The sequence below is a fragment of the Ranitomeya imitator genome, chromosome 2 (assembly GCF_032444005.1).
Source record: "Ranitomeya imitator isolate aRanImi1 chromosome 2, aRanImi1.pri, whole genome shotgun sequence".
In the NCBI taxonomy this organism is placed as follows: domain Eukaryota; kingdom Metazoa; phylum Chordata; class Amphibia; order Anura; family Dendrobatidae; genus Ranitomeya; species Ranitomeya imitator.
In genome coordinates, this window is record NC_091283.1 from 508,058,484 (window position 1) to 508,073,915 (window position 15,432).

The 15,432-nt window shown below is 42.0% G+C and overlaps 1 protein-coding gene across 2 annotated transcripts in view; it reads right to left on the minus strand.

Moving 5' to 3' along the window:
• PPP1R1B (protein phosphatase 1 regulatory inhibitor subunit 1B) overlaps window positions 1-15,432 on the minus strand; it is an 87,102-nt gene that overhangs the window by 31,870 nt on the left and 39,800 nt on the right. For both annotated transcript variants that reach the window (XM_069751663.1, XM_069751664.1), the window contains exons 2-4: window positions 8,438-8,498; window positions 7,440-7,459; window positions 3,929-4,004 (exon numbers count right to left, since the gene is read on the minus strand). In XM_069751663.1, the coding sequence (XP_069607764.1) occupies window positions 3,929-4,004; window positions 7,440-7,459; window positions 8,438-8,498 (157 nt within the window). The remainder of the gene's footprint in view (window positions 1-3,928; window positions 4,005-7,439; window positions 7,460-8,437; window positions 8,499-15,432) is intronic.

Genomic DNA, 15,432 nt, shown 5'->3' on the forward strand with positions numbered 1-15,432 from the left:
CCATCTCTCCCATACACAGGAGCACTGGATCATCCAAGCTTTCCTGTATTCTCTATGAGAAAGCCATAGACAGACATCTCTACCTGCAGCTTATCTCCTGGAGAATAACGCGATCTGAATCTGAAAATGGACATGCCCAGTTATTATTGGATGGTATATTTGTAACAATGTTATGTATGCTTTCTTATCAATAAAAATGATCAGATTAAAAAAAAGAAAATGGACATGCCCAATCAATATCTTTCACGACAATCAGTTGGCCCACAGCTCTATACACATTAGAGTGTCGTCCGAACCTGTCAATATATATTGGTGAGGCCCACATCAGTGTAAAATACATGGGGGGCTTATAAAATTTGTTTGATGTATATGATGCTATGATTTGCTGTGTCTTTGGTTGTTGTTCTCCTGCAGTGACCACAGTTGTAACGTATGGCATGCCATTGGACAATTCTGTCAGATTCTACAGACTCACGAAATGGAGAATAAAGACTAAAACAGAAACCATAACTGAAACCAGAAAACAGGGTCCTATGCCCATGTGGGAAGGCCCCGTAAAAGACAAAAAAAGGGGGAAGGACACGCCAAAACTTACACTATACACTAGAATAACTGAGCTATATGTCCAAACTATGATGTATAAAAAGGTATAAGTTTATTAGGTAAGCAAAAAACATATATCAATACATGTAAATACACTTTCAGTCAGTTCCAGAGAATTCCAGAGAAAAAGGGTCAGGTAGAGAGCAGGGGCTTACATCAATACTGCATCAAAAAGGGTTTTTTTCTCAATAAAAAGTGCATAGTGCTTATGTAAACATACGAGTCATAATGGAGGGAGACAATGGTGGTTCATTATAAACACGTACCTAAAGTTGAATCAATTATATGTCCACTCCATGTAGAGACACATTCTTACCCATAATAATATGTAGGGATGGCACACCGAAAGCCCCAATGCGTGTTTCGAGCCAGCTTCCTCAGGGGGCCATGCTCATTGGAGAAATGTTGTTCTCCATCTGCTCCTCATACTGTACTCCAATTCTTTCATCCAGGAGAATCAGGTCACACTATGCTGACACCCCAATCAAACCGTGATTGGAGTGTCATTCTCATAATTGACCAGATTCTCATGGTCGTGGGACTCTGCTCTAAGAGCGCTCATTCATGATAATCAGCCAGTGTCAATGTACCCTGAGGAATAGGGTTGTCCAGACAGATTGCCATCATCTGTTTTAGGCCGGTGTCCCACTTGCAAATGCAATGCGAGAACCTCGTGCGAGTCTCTTGCATCAATACCCGGTTCGGACCGGGGCGTTCAGCTGCATAGAAATACATGCAGCTGAACGCTCCGGTCCTGAGTGCTGGCGGCAGTGCCGGGTATTGAGGCGAGAGACTCCCGCGTGTTTCTCGCATTGAAGTTGCAAGTGGGACACCGGCCTTAGACAAATCTACTCCTTTACATTTAGCCGAGTTGTTACATATGGCTGTTCTGAGGACGGGGGATGGAATTTAGTTCTCAATAAAGCGATCATGATTGGTTGCTGTTATCTCTCCAAAGTAAAGCTGGCCATACACATTCGATGTCTGTTGTCCACATGAAGGTGTAGCAGATATCTATCTCTTCCAACTCTCCTATACACAGGAATATTTGGTTCAGTCATGTGCTTTTGTGTTCTCTATGAGAGAGCCACTGCCAGTAGAGTCTCTTACATCTCTGGATCAGGTGTCAAAATTCCAAAGTCCAGATCCTTCCCTCCAGGCAAGAGTCGAGAGGCCCTCCCATGCACATTATATGGTTGGAAGATCACACTGAAATCCGAGGATTCGGACAACTTTTATCTAATGTGTATGGTGAACGGTACTTACTGTGTGGTTCAGTATTTTGGGGTTATGGTTGTATACTTTCACAGCGAGTAATATATTGGCTAATCCTTAAAGTATTTTGGGTAAATAAAGTTCAGAGGAATGAAAGCTGTTGGCAGCATAGCTACATCATTACATGCTATTGTCCGATCACATTGATTTAGTGTTTTTCTGGACTGCAATGTGTTCACTCTTTGTATCCATCACATCTATAACAATTGTTTCATTTGCATGAGAGAAACAAGCTGACTTGAGAAAATTCTGACCTCTGGAAAATAGTATTAGTTTGGCCATTTCTGCATCAGGAAATTATGTCAATTACACTAAATATATAAAGACAAAGTCATTATTGAAAAGTATCTTTTTAACACAATAATGTGATCATCATATATTTCTTTTATAGAAGATTATTCTTCATTTTTGGGTTACAGAGTTTAAAGTCTTTGCAAATCTTGGTTAACTGGAGTTGCTTACCACACTCCTCAACCTTGAAATTGTAAAGTAAAGAAGGAAAAGTTGTGGAATTATGTAAATCACATGATTGATAGACATGTTAATGATATGCAAGTGACGAAAAAATGGAGACAAAATTTTCAAACATGTTGATTTATTTAGTATTGAGTATGAGCACATCACGCGGATATCCCGCACTTACACGTCTTGGCCTTGGCTGCTATCTATGAGGTTTATTACTGGATGTCTTATGAATGTTCTGCCATGCTGCATGAACTTAGGAGCTCAAGTCATCAAGATCTGCTGCTGGCAGCTCCCTTTGTAATTGCCAACCACTGATGTCCCAGATGAGCTTGATGGGACACAAGTCCGGAGATGCTGCTGATCATGGATACACATTTAGACTATGCAGACTGCTCACAGTAGCACAAACAAAATGCGGCTTGACATTGTTGTGTTGAAAAATGTATTGTGGAACACCGGAGGAATGGCTGTTCTACTGATTCCAAGACTGATCCATTCTGTACTGCAAATCAAACTGGATGTCAAATAATAAATCTAAGGCGTCTAACAGTGTCTGCTAAAATATCAAAACATGTTTGCTTGGCTTTGGGCTATGAGCCAGACACCAGCTAATGGTGTTTCTATGACCTCACACCGCTGCACTCACAGGCTATCATGGTGCACAGCAAGACGGTAATGGAAGCAGAAATGGAGGTCTGTCCTCTTCAGCAGTAAGTCCCACTTTTGTCTTGAATGCAAGCATAGCCAGATATTGGTCTGAGGACCACATGGGCAACACCTTGAGGAATCGCATAATGTACAGTAGCTGGACTCCGCTAGGCTTCATTCTAGGTATGCTAATAGCTTGGCATTCCATTGATCTGGTTGTGGAACCAGTGGTGCTGCCATTTTTCCTAAGTGTCCAAGGAACCATTTTTCAACACAACAACACCAGATCACATGTTGCTGGTGTTACTGTGAGCAGCCTGCATGGGCAAAATGTGCTACATGGCCTGCAGCATCTCCGGCAACTGCAAAGGGAGCTGCCAGCATCAGATTTTGATGGTTTGCCTAAGTGCATTCAGTGTAGCAAAACATTCCTCAGAGAACCGTTAATAACCTAATTCATAGCAGCTAAGATGTGTAAGCACTGCTATTTATGTGTGTGGCGCTCATACTTGAATAAATTGAGATGTTTGAGATTGTAATGTTGATGAGTGTATATATTACTTAGTTCATTTAAAGGGTATTGGTTAGGATTTTTAAAACAAAATACTTAAATTAATTTCTGCAGGACCAGCTGGGCACACAAGAGTGGCACTGGCAATTACTTAGGTAATGCTTATTTTAAAGAATTTCCAGCAGTTTTTTTTATCCTGGATAACCCTTTAATAACAGTTTGCAGCAAGACTCGCCCCTAGTATTTTTTTTTCTATTAATGCTCTACGTTTATGCAGGGGATTTGGAGCTTTGTATCGCCAAGACAAAGCTCCAGTTGCTAGGAAGATTTGTTAAGAAATTAATCGGATTAGATTTAAAAAGTGGAGTTCAAGGGTAAACACATGTAAGAGGCATTGACATGGTTAATTTTTCATGGGTAACTCACCTTTCATTGATGGAGGAATATAGGGACATGGATTTGGTCTCTTGGTCGTTAGTGGTTGGGCATCCCCTGTCAGTTTCTATGAGAAAGATAAAGAAGGTTAACAAGAAACACATTTTTATTCATATTTATTTTTAGAGAACCATTAATTTCATGCTGCTGCACATGTGAGGAGGGGATACATAAAAAATACAAATCTAAATTACAATGTATAAACTAACAATGACAGACTAGTACATAGGGGAGAGGGCTCTGCCCTTGTGGGCTTACTTTCTGTAGGATAATGGGGAGGAGATAGTAGGCTGAGCGTTGCGGCAACTCCGATGGTGGTGAGGTGGCAGCAGGGTCATTGCAGGCTGTAGACTTTCTTGAAGAGATGGGGCATTCAAGTTCCTGTCTGAAAGTTCCGAATGTGGTGGAATCGGACATTTTGGGGCACAGAATTCCAGAGGAATACATGGGAGAAGTCTTGCATTTAATAAGGTGAGAAAAGTACAAGTATGGAGGAGAGAAGAAGGTCTTGGGATGACCAGAGATTATGGTTGGGAAGATATTGGCAGTTTACTTTGGATATATATGGAGAAGACAGATTACGGACAGCTTTGTAGGTCAAAGTTAATAGTTTGAACTGGATTTGTTGGGGAATTGGAAGCCAATGAAGGGATTTGCAGAGAGGTAGATCAGGTAGGGGAGTTCAGTGGGATGAGGGAAAAATTATGAGTTTAGATTGTCCACATTGAGCTTTAGGAAGCGAGAGAGAAGGATGATATGGCTGATAGGCACTCTGGAATTCTGTACAGCAGAGGGGACGTCTGAGCCAAAGAGGTAGATCTGAGTGTCATCAGTGTATATATGGTACTGGAAGTCTAGGACTTATCTCTAAACAGTAGTGCAGAAAAATGAATCATCTCTGCGAAATAGTGATCTACAGCAATTTTGGGGAGATTGTGAAATTGGGCCTAGCCACAAGATCTTCGGTATTGTATAGGTCAGCACGCCCCCTTCTATGAGACATGGGTGGTCCATCAGTAGCATACAGAATGCAGGGAAAGGATTGACTACAATATCTCGTCTACCATTGCAGTCTGGCTTGGATGATTTTTATTTTGGCTCCATCCAGAGAAGACCAAGCTGAAACCAAACCAACCACAGGGATTAAATATTTTTAAAGTGAACTTACGCTTTTAATAACAGTTTGGACTTGCTATCCAAATGTTTTTATACAATCTCCTTTTAAATCACCATGCAATGTTTTTGCAGCTTGTGAATAATTTGTGGACTTTCTTGAATACCTTTCCAGTAATGCATGCCAGCTGACATGAATAGTATTGCTCAGCATTTCCGTCATGTTGCGCCTCTTTAAAATCCAAACACTTGGGAACTTGACCTCACAAGTATACGTGTGCTCCACCGCTGTGGCCATGCTGGTGTGAAAGGGGGAATTGTTATTTCTGAAGTTCAGAGACAGCCTGCTGGGGTCCCTACAGTATGGAGGCCGGACTGATAGAAATGAGCATGGCTTGGAGGCAGGGGGACGACAAAGGTCACAAGCTGCCTCACAGAGTTAAAGGGAAAACTATCAATCATTTTAGGTTTCCACTAATATATACGCACAAGTACAATAAAGTGTGGTGAATGTGACTATTATCCACTTGTATAGCGTGCATTGTTGGCAAAGTACGTCACTTGCTAATGTCATTAACGGCAACTACTTGTCTAATGTTATTGGATTGCAGTTACAGAATGTTGTAATGTTTCTTTTGGACAATACTATTTGGTAGAGTTATAGATGCACTATGGAACGGCAAAGGGTATGTAGGGTCATATACTAGTCCTGCAACTGCTACATTCATCCTAAACAGCTGGACCCCTCCAGATGACTCACTTCTATAGCCACACATCCTTTTCACTGGCCTCCATACGTGTCAGAGGTGAACTATATTGACCCAGATGGCTCATATGTTTTCCCCTAAGGATGGCATACAGTTCGTAGCTCTATAACACAATGCCACCATAGCATGAACTGTCATAGGCAATATATTAAAATTGTGGTGGACATATGGACTGGCTACTTGGTCTTCATACTAGCTTATACCTTATGCATTTGTTCTCCCCACCACCCTTTTGGTGTCTTCAAGCAGTATCGGGGCCGTATCCTCACTAAGGGCAGTTTTACGCAACCAATATTACATTTTAACATTTGTAAAATGGTCCAAAACATGGACCCCCATGGTTATGCAAATAAATCCAGTATCGGATAAAGGTGGTCTTACACAACCAAGATAACTCTATGGCATTTGTATACTGGTGCCCTATATAGACCCCCATGGTTATGCAGATTAAATCCAGTATCGAATAAAGGCGGTCACACACAACCAAGATAACTCTTTGGCATTTGTATACTGGTGCCCTATATAGACCCCCATGATTATGCAGATTAAATCCAGTATCGGATAAAGGCGGTCACACACAACCAAGATAACTCTTTGGCATTTGTATACTGGTGCCCTATATGGACCCCCATGGCTATGCTGAATAAATATTAGATCACAATTTGTTTCTTTTCTATGTAATTGCAGTAAACCAGGGGCTGACATCCATAAAATAGACGTCTGTATTTCTGTCATCTGAAACCAGTTTTATACCCTAAATAACTATGCAGAAATGCTCTTCCGAAATTGCAAAATAATGAATATACATTGCAGCAGGGCATATCGTCTGTTCTGTTGGTGACTCTCAGAAAACACAGCACACAATCGATGTTCTTCAGCCACTGCCACCCCCACACCATTCCTCAGGTGGCCTTGCTTTGCCTTTGAGGTCATACTTGCTGTAATTTTGGAGCAGAACGTTCTACGCTTTAAATAAACCCTTTTGTTCACTCCTCTGAATTTCAACATCTCGCCATCCCCCCCCTTCATCGCAAATTCCATTACGTATTTTCACCCCATGAAATGGGGGAGGGTAAGAGCACAGTCTATGAGAAAGGGGGGTGAGCTATACCTGTTTAGTTGCTTAATAAGCCAAATTTAATTTAACTAAATCACTACCACATCATCTCGGTTAAATAGTGATATTCTTGTAGCTAAATTCAGTGGTTATGCAGGCTAGGCTATAGTTACACAGAGGGGGCAGTACAAAATGGCCGCCACATGAAGTATTACTTATTTCTTATCATTTATATATTGTCACTGAAGGGTGTTTCATAGGTTATCTCTGAGATTGCAGCTCAAGTAAATGCAGTAGAGCTACAGTACCAGACTCAGCCCATCCATAGTAGAGGCACCATTTCTGGGGAAAAAGTTGACCCTTTTTGTTTAATTTCATAAACTCTTTTCTACGGTTAGTCCAGGGAACTGGTGGTGGGAGAGCACTGCTAGTTTTTTATTTGGCCTAAACAATTCGACAGTATGGTGTCAGAATCCTCACCAGCATTTATATAATTTATATACTCTATGAAACTATTAAAATAATTGAAACAGACAGGAAGTGATAATAATGAAGTGATATATACCTGATATGTGAGGTCATCATCTGTAAGGTAAAAAGAAGCAACAAAAGACAGAAAAATGAGTGGTTGTGATGTTATGGATGACGTAGAAAGAAAAATGACAACTCCATTTATTTACAGTACATATAGGATGTCTTAGGCCCAGGTCCAGTTTTATTGAACATTATTAGATAAAAAGTTTACATTCAGAAAAATTCCTTTAATCTGACATGGATCTAATCACTGGGGAATACTTTAATATTCGGATAGTCATACTGAATAGTCAGTAAATGGTATGCAATGTAATTTAAAGGGACTGTCCGGTCTTAAACTATAAGTCTACCATTACTCTTTGTGATGCTTTGAGGATTCTCTGGTGTCAGTGCCAGAAATGGCTGTCATGTCACTGCAAATATGCATGCTCTCTGTCACATCCCGACTAGACTGTTTTTGGCCTCACTCAATACACTTGCATTGAGCGAGGCCGCACCCATCTAGTTGGAATGTGGCCGGGAGTATGCATATCGCTTCCGGCGCCGACACTGTAGAATTCTCACAGACCACTATGCATGCGATGTTAGAATTCACATGTCTGGGGTCACATAGAGTGACTTGTAGTTTATGATCGCACAACCCCTTTAAGAGTACATAAGCTACAAGGTGACAGCAGAAAAGAAAGCTGCAGACAAAGAAAAGTTACCCAACTCCATAAAATGTTTTTGCCAATAGCTTACAATGATTTAAAATAACAACAAAAAAAAAACCTCTGGCTCCCTGCTGGTCTCTGTTCATCTGGCGCCAGTGATGTCTTCTCAACACCTCATGTCACCGCTACAGCCAATCACTAACTGCAACGATGACCACAGTGGTGTTGACGTGTCACTGTTCCAGCCAGGGATTGTCTGTCCAACGAACGTATAAACCTCATGGGCCCATTAGTAAATAATCTATGTTTCAGCATTATCTAGTTTATTCATAATGGACTCATTATGTCTGTCATGAATCGGATCTGCAGGACTTACCTGGAGACTGTGGATCAGAAACACGGAAGAGGGTGGCAGGAGTAGGTCTGCGCCTCCTGATCTAGAGAGAGAAAATAGAGCAAAAAAAATGAAATTTATCAAGAGGGCTTACAATTTATTTGTAAGCTTAACATTGTGTTGTTTCCTTTGTTAACATATTGTACTGTATGGCATCCGTGTGATTATAATATGTAGAGCGACGGCATAGGAACGGGCTACAGCCAAACTGGCGATAAGGTGGTTGTGGTAGTCACCTTGGAGAGCAGTGAAGCTCACAAAATGGCAGGAATGTCTCCCTGTAAATGATGTAGGCACAAGTAGTACTGCTTCTATGTCCCTACGTGTATATAATGTAGGAACAGGTAGTACTACCTCCTTGTTTCTCACTGTACACAATGTAGGTATCTAATATACTGTGTCCTAAGTGCTCATGCAGACATCCACGCAAATCGAGTATCCAACAAATGTGTTAGACCGCACCCAATACTGACACCGTGGACATCAGGGCGCTCGTCCACACCAGGGGGTCCGTCCCAGCAAAAGAGTCCACAATCGAAATATAGAAAGGACAGCGCCACACCAGGAAGTGACAGACAGTAACTCTCTTTATTCTGCCTCCTGCGGCGACGTTTCGGTCCGTGGACCTTTTTCAAGCAAATCGGTCTGATCTCGGACTGCAATGCATGGACTGGCTGTGGTTCTCCTGACCCGAGTGTGTATTTCTATGAGGCTGTCACACTCTGGTTGGGAGACCCGCAGCCAGTCCTTGCATTGCAGTCCCTGATCGGACCTACTGTATTTACACAGACATCTGCATGAGCCCTAACAAAATATTACTACTGTCATGTCTCTCCTTCAAAATAATAAAACATATGTAGTACTGCCTCTCGCTTTAAGCTTGTGTATAATCTAGGCACAGATAGTACTTCTGTCTTGTCTCTATGTAAATAATGTAGATAAAGATAGCATTTTCTCTGGAGATGAAAATATCTGATCTGTGGGGGTGCCGAGTGTCAGACCCCAATGATCAGGCGTTGCCAGACATAAGCCGTAGACAAGAGGGCTCAGTTTCTGGAAAAATTGTGCTTTTTTCTAGTTTATTTTCCTTCATTATATAGGTGAACACATTATACATGAACCTTAGTATGGAAAGAAACAGTGGACCTTTTTGCATGGCACAAAGCGCCGTGTTGTCCGTCTTATTATATGCTTGCATGTTCCTAATTATAGATATACTCAAGCAGTCCCATCTACATAATGACAGGAAAGTACATACTGAAGCGGATCAAAACAAACTGCTGCTCTTAATAAGCACTCGACAATTCAAACAGGCTCGCAACTCCTCCAATATATGTATCAGTCATAGGATTAGGCGCGATAGTCAATGCTTACAATGCAAATATTGTCTAGATATTTTTAGATTAATCAGCGAAGTGACCTTTAAAGACAGAATCAAAGTAATGTCATGGAAATGTGACACTCGATAGACTGGAAAATGTATCCACATATATATCTCTGTATATATATCAATATCCTAATCTCATTTTGTGGTATTTGTGGTTGAAAAATTCACTTTAAGAAAACAAAAGTGTCCATATGTAGCCAAATACAGTATTTCTCCTACACACTTTCTCACTGAGATTTTGCTCCTCCAGTATTTTAAGTCAATCTGTCATGTAAAATAACACTATTAACCTGCAGATATGGGGTTAATCTGCAGGTTAATACCATTGGGACACTGTGCAGCCCCCACACCGAGAGCCCCACTGCCTGGAGGAAATGAGCTTTATTCCTTCCAGCAGCCTTGCTCTTTCAGTTCCAAGGGTGGCACCGGCATGGTTTCAGTCAGCCCTCAGCGCATAGAGAGTGGTGGGTGTAACCGCGCCCCTAGCACTGACTGACAGCCGGCCCTAATGCTGAACTCACAGTCAATCTGTGCCGCTACTCTCTATAAACGGAGCAGCAAATAAAACCATGGCGGCGCCACACCAATAATTGAAAGAGTGAGGCTATGTGTACACGCTGCAGATTTTGCTGCAGATCCACAGCGTTTCCGCAGCTGCGGGTCCGCAGCAATTTCTCATGCGTTTACAGTACAATGTAAACCTATGGGAAACGCAATCCGCAGTGCACATGCTGCGGAAAAAACCTTACCGAAACGCAGTGGTATACATTCCGTAGCATGTCAATTCTTTGTGCGGAATCCGCAGCGGTTTTACACCTGCTCCATAATAGAAAACCGCAGGTGTAAAACCGCAGCGGAATCCACACAAAACCGCGGTAAATCCGCAATAAATCCGCAGGAAAAACGCCCAGTTTTTGCCTTGCGGATTTATCAAATCCGCTGCGGAAAAATCCATAGAGAATCATTCTACGTGTGCACATACCCTGAGGCTTCTGGGTGGAATAAATGCAATTTCCTCTCGGGAGTGGGGCTCTCAGTGTGGGTACCACACGATTTCAGAATGCTATTAACCTGCAGATTAACCCTACAACTGCAGCTTATAATAGCATTATTTTATATGATAGGTTTCCTTTAAGGGCTACCTGCTGTTCAAAATCCATTTTCAAATGTCCTGTGTATGAAGGCGGAGGGTCTCTCCCTCCTTCAGGACCCTCTTAGATAACGAGTGGAGCAGCTACATAGAATGTCTCTCTCCTTATGGAGGACCTGGTACGTCCTTGCATTACATATACAGACCATTGATTTAAAAAGGGTGACTATATATTATTGAATTTCCACTGTGGGGGCTGCAGAGAAGCTGAAATATTTTTTTTTGCTGGCTTCCTACTCATATAGTACAGACCAAAAGTTTGGACACACCTTCTCATTTATAGATTTTTCTGTATTTTCTTGACTATGAAAATTGTAAATTCACACTGAAGGCATCAAAACTATGAATTAACACATGTGGAATTATATACTTAACAAAAAAGTGTGAAACAACTGAAAATATGTCTTATATTCTAGGTTCTACAAAGGAGCCACCTTTTGCTTTGATGACTGCTTTGCACACTCTTGGTATTCTCTTGATGAGCTTCAAGAGGTAGTCACCGGTACTGTAGATGATTGTTGTGATCAGCTTATTATCCAAAGCAGTTACTGCCTTTATAGAGAGTATATGAGCATAAAATAACTGTTTAAACCAAGCACAGGCCGAAAAGTTAATTGCACCTTCACTACTACTTGAATTCCATCTATGTCTATCCTCTTCTTCCTTCATTGACAGCTCTTTCATTAAAAGAGCCATGAAAGAGTGGGGGCAGATAGAAAACTATCACGCCGGTGACTCGCACTGTTAGTGGGCACCGTCCTGCTCATTTTGTGCACTGCTCTGCCCCTCCCCGTGACAAGCCGTCTCGCTGAGTTTCCTCTTACAGCACTCCCAGCACGGCCTTTAATACTAGTGATGGTAACTACAAGTATCTCGTCATGCCCTGTGTAATGCACCTTTGTCCCCCCTGTGTTTCAGGAATTAATTAACATAGAAACTGGGGAGCAAACAAGCGCAATAGGGTCTTAACTGGAAACAAAGTAGGATTAAAACTGGGGTTTGAACTCAGCTGATAAAGTTGCACTTTGGCTGTGAATATATAATTTTTCTATATCAAAAAATCATTTTTACACATATTCACACAACCTAAAGCCTTTATTTGTTCAACATTAAATAAACATGATGCTTTCCATACATTTATTACATAGTATTCACCCACTTATTTGATAATCCAGTCTCTGCACTTGGCGTTCTATTGCATTTTGTCATTATTCGGGGGCTTATCAGGACAAAATCACTATGCTCATACTCACAGTCCTCTATTATTCACGGGTTCCAGGTAATGTATCTAACGAAATAAAAGCACTCCACATATTTGATTTTTTAATTTCTTGGACTCTCAATTTATATATTGATTTACCATAATTGTTCTTTTTTAATGTAATCATCTCATGATCAGATTTGCACCTTATAAACACCTTATAAACATAGCTGTTATTTATAACTTTTCTGCTATCACATGATTTTGAATGTTGCAATGCTTGAACTTTGACATGTGCCTGGTTTGGCTTTTTTTTAAATATACCGCTTATAAAATTCACCTTGTTTTGTTGTTCCGCACATCGAGTTTTTGTTCTGAGGGAGAAGTGCTGTACGACTTAGAAAAGCGTTGACTTTTAAACCTGTTTTAAATAAAACTTTAAAAGGAGCTATTGGTATCCTGAAATCTTCAGCAGTGCAGATTTTGACACATCACCTTTTTTCAAGCATAGGAATTCATTAACAACATCTTCCATGACCTCTTCTATGTTTCCGTAGATGAGTATTTGGACGACAACCTAATATTTTCACCTGATCTACTTTCCTATAGAAAAGATGAATGAAACTTGGCACTCAATTTTTGAGAAGAAAAGCTTCGTAGTTTATTGATGCATCCAGACAAGCAAAACTGCTAAACGTTTTCGGTCCACACCGGACCTTCGTCAGAGCGTTTCTTAGACATTGACTGGATGAGGAAGATAATAAGCATGAATGACCGTCAGCCAGAGCACGGGATATAGGAGCTGCAGTCTGCTGCAGGATCACAAAGGAAGGTGAAGCACCAGAGGAGAGGCACAAAGCCTGGAGGGAGTAACGGCGCTGGATCCTGAGCGCTAGTAGTGCTGCGTCACTCTCCTCTGCTCTGCACTACTAGCGCTCAGGATCCAGCGCCGTTACTCCCTCCAGGCTTTGTGCCTCTCCTCTGGTGCTTCACCTTCCTTTGTGATCCTGCAGCAGACTGCAGCTCCTATATCCCGTGCTCTGGCTGACGCTCATTCAGGCTTATTAGCTTCCTCATCCAGTCAATGTCTAAGAAACGCTCTGACGAAGGTCCGGTGTGGACCGAAAACGTTTAGCAGTTTTGTTTGTCTGGATGCATCAATAAACTAAGAAGCTTTTCTTCTCAAAAATTGAGTGCCAAGTTTCATTCATCTTTAATATACGGGGTGGACACCCTACTTGAGCACCGCCAACCCTCATATCTACTGAGTGCCGTGTTTCCTTACCGTACTTTCCTATAGAAGACACATCCGTCAGATTCTGTAGCATCTATGGAGAACAATTTGTTTGCCAAGTTGTCCATATGTGTCTTCGAAAAATTCTCCTTGCCTTTCATTCGCTACATTGTTTCCATACAGGGTCTTTAAATGAATCCTGAGAAGGTTTCTGCTTTTCTCTCCTGGCCTCGTCCCTAAGGCTTGCATGCCATCCAGCAATTCATGAGTTTGCTAAACGCAAATACACAATTTATTGTCCCTGATCATGGGGTTCAGTTCACATCTAAATTTTGGAAAGCTCTTTGCAAGCGGCTGAAAGTTCAGCTGGATTTCTCCTTTGTGTATCATCCTCAGACCAATGAGCAAGTGGAAAGAGTTAACCAGTTTCTTGAGAACTACCTAAGCCACTTTATCTCTGCCCATCAGGAGGATTGGGTGCAGTTACTTCCCTGGGCTGTTTTCCTACAACAACCACATAGGGGAGTCTTCTGGAGCATCTCTATTTTTCATGGTATCCTCCCAGCATCCTCAAGTGCCCTTGGCCTCTCCTATGTCTGCTTCCTCTGGGATACCAGCACTTTATTGCTCATATGGCAAATTCTTCCAGATCTGGCAGCAAACTTGGTCCATTCTACTTAAGGCCATGTCTGGGATGAAGTCTCATAATGACAAGCAGAGAAGTATGCCACCTCATTACCGACCTGGAGATAAAGTCTGATTATCTTCTGGGAGTATTTGCCTCAAGGTGCTTTCTTATACGTGTGCCCCTCTGTACTTTGGTTCATTCAAAATCCTCAGACAGGTCAATCCAGTGACTTCAGCTCCAGCTACAGTCTTCAGTTGCCATAGAAGCTATGGATTTTGAATTCTTTTGACGTCTCACTTTTGAAACTGGTGGTCCTGAATCGTTCCTCAAAAATCCATACTTCTGCCTCTACTTCCATTCCTGTTGACGGTCCTTCAGAATTTTTTTGAAGTATAGGACATTCTCTATTCTAAGAAAATTCGAGGGAGGACCTTCTATTTGCTTAATTGGGTGGGCTTTGGCCCTGAGGAGAGGAGGCTGCGAAGAACATCTACCATTCTTTAAACGTCTCTCCGCCGGTCTGGCCAAAAAAGGAGGGGGCATAAGGGGGGATACTGTCTTGTTGGTGACTCGTATGGTAAGTGGGCGCCATCCTACTCACTGTTTTCACCACTCTGCTCCTCCCCATGTCATGCCGGCTAAGTTGAATCTTGCAGCACTCCCACCACTGCTGCATCTTCCTGTCGTTTCCATCTGGCTATAGGGAGGCCAGACTCTGCAGGAATTTAACCCTCTGTGTCCTGCATATTTTTAATTATCTGGCCTTTCCTCTATCAGCAGGGAATATATGAGGCAGCCCCTCCCTCCAAACCTTGCTTGAACTTAGGTTCTGTTGCAGTTAGTCTACCATTTCCTGTCTAGGTGCATTATTGTTTTGACTCTCCCTGTACTGACCCAGCTTGTTTACTTGTTTTGTCTGATCTCTTTGCTGAATGTTGTGCTTTCTCCCAGCAACCTTTGCCAACAAGCTATGCTTGTTCAGTCTTTTCCTAATTGTATATGCGGCGCCCCAGGGTCCTGGTCCTCACAGTAGTGTCGCTTTCCTCCCGGGGAGAGTGATGCTACGTTTGGAGGCAAGGAAGGATAACTGCATCCAGGCATCACAAACATGCAGCACATTTATACTCCAGGCCACCAGGGGGAGCTTCTGATCCTATTTACTAGGTTACTCCCCATATATATAACTGATAGTCTGTAGGGAAAGTCAGTCAGTTCCTGTCAGAGAGACAGAGGGGAAAGATGCAGAAAGATGTGCTAGAGAGAGAGATTGCCAGAAGGGAGCTTGTCGAGGAACATTAGCTAGGCGGAGCTGGTACGACAGAATAGTTGAGCAGACGTGGGGGTCTACAGCTTCTGGCAGAAAGAAGAAACTGAGAA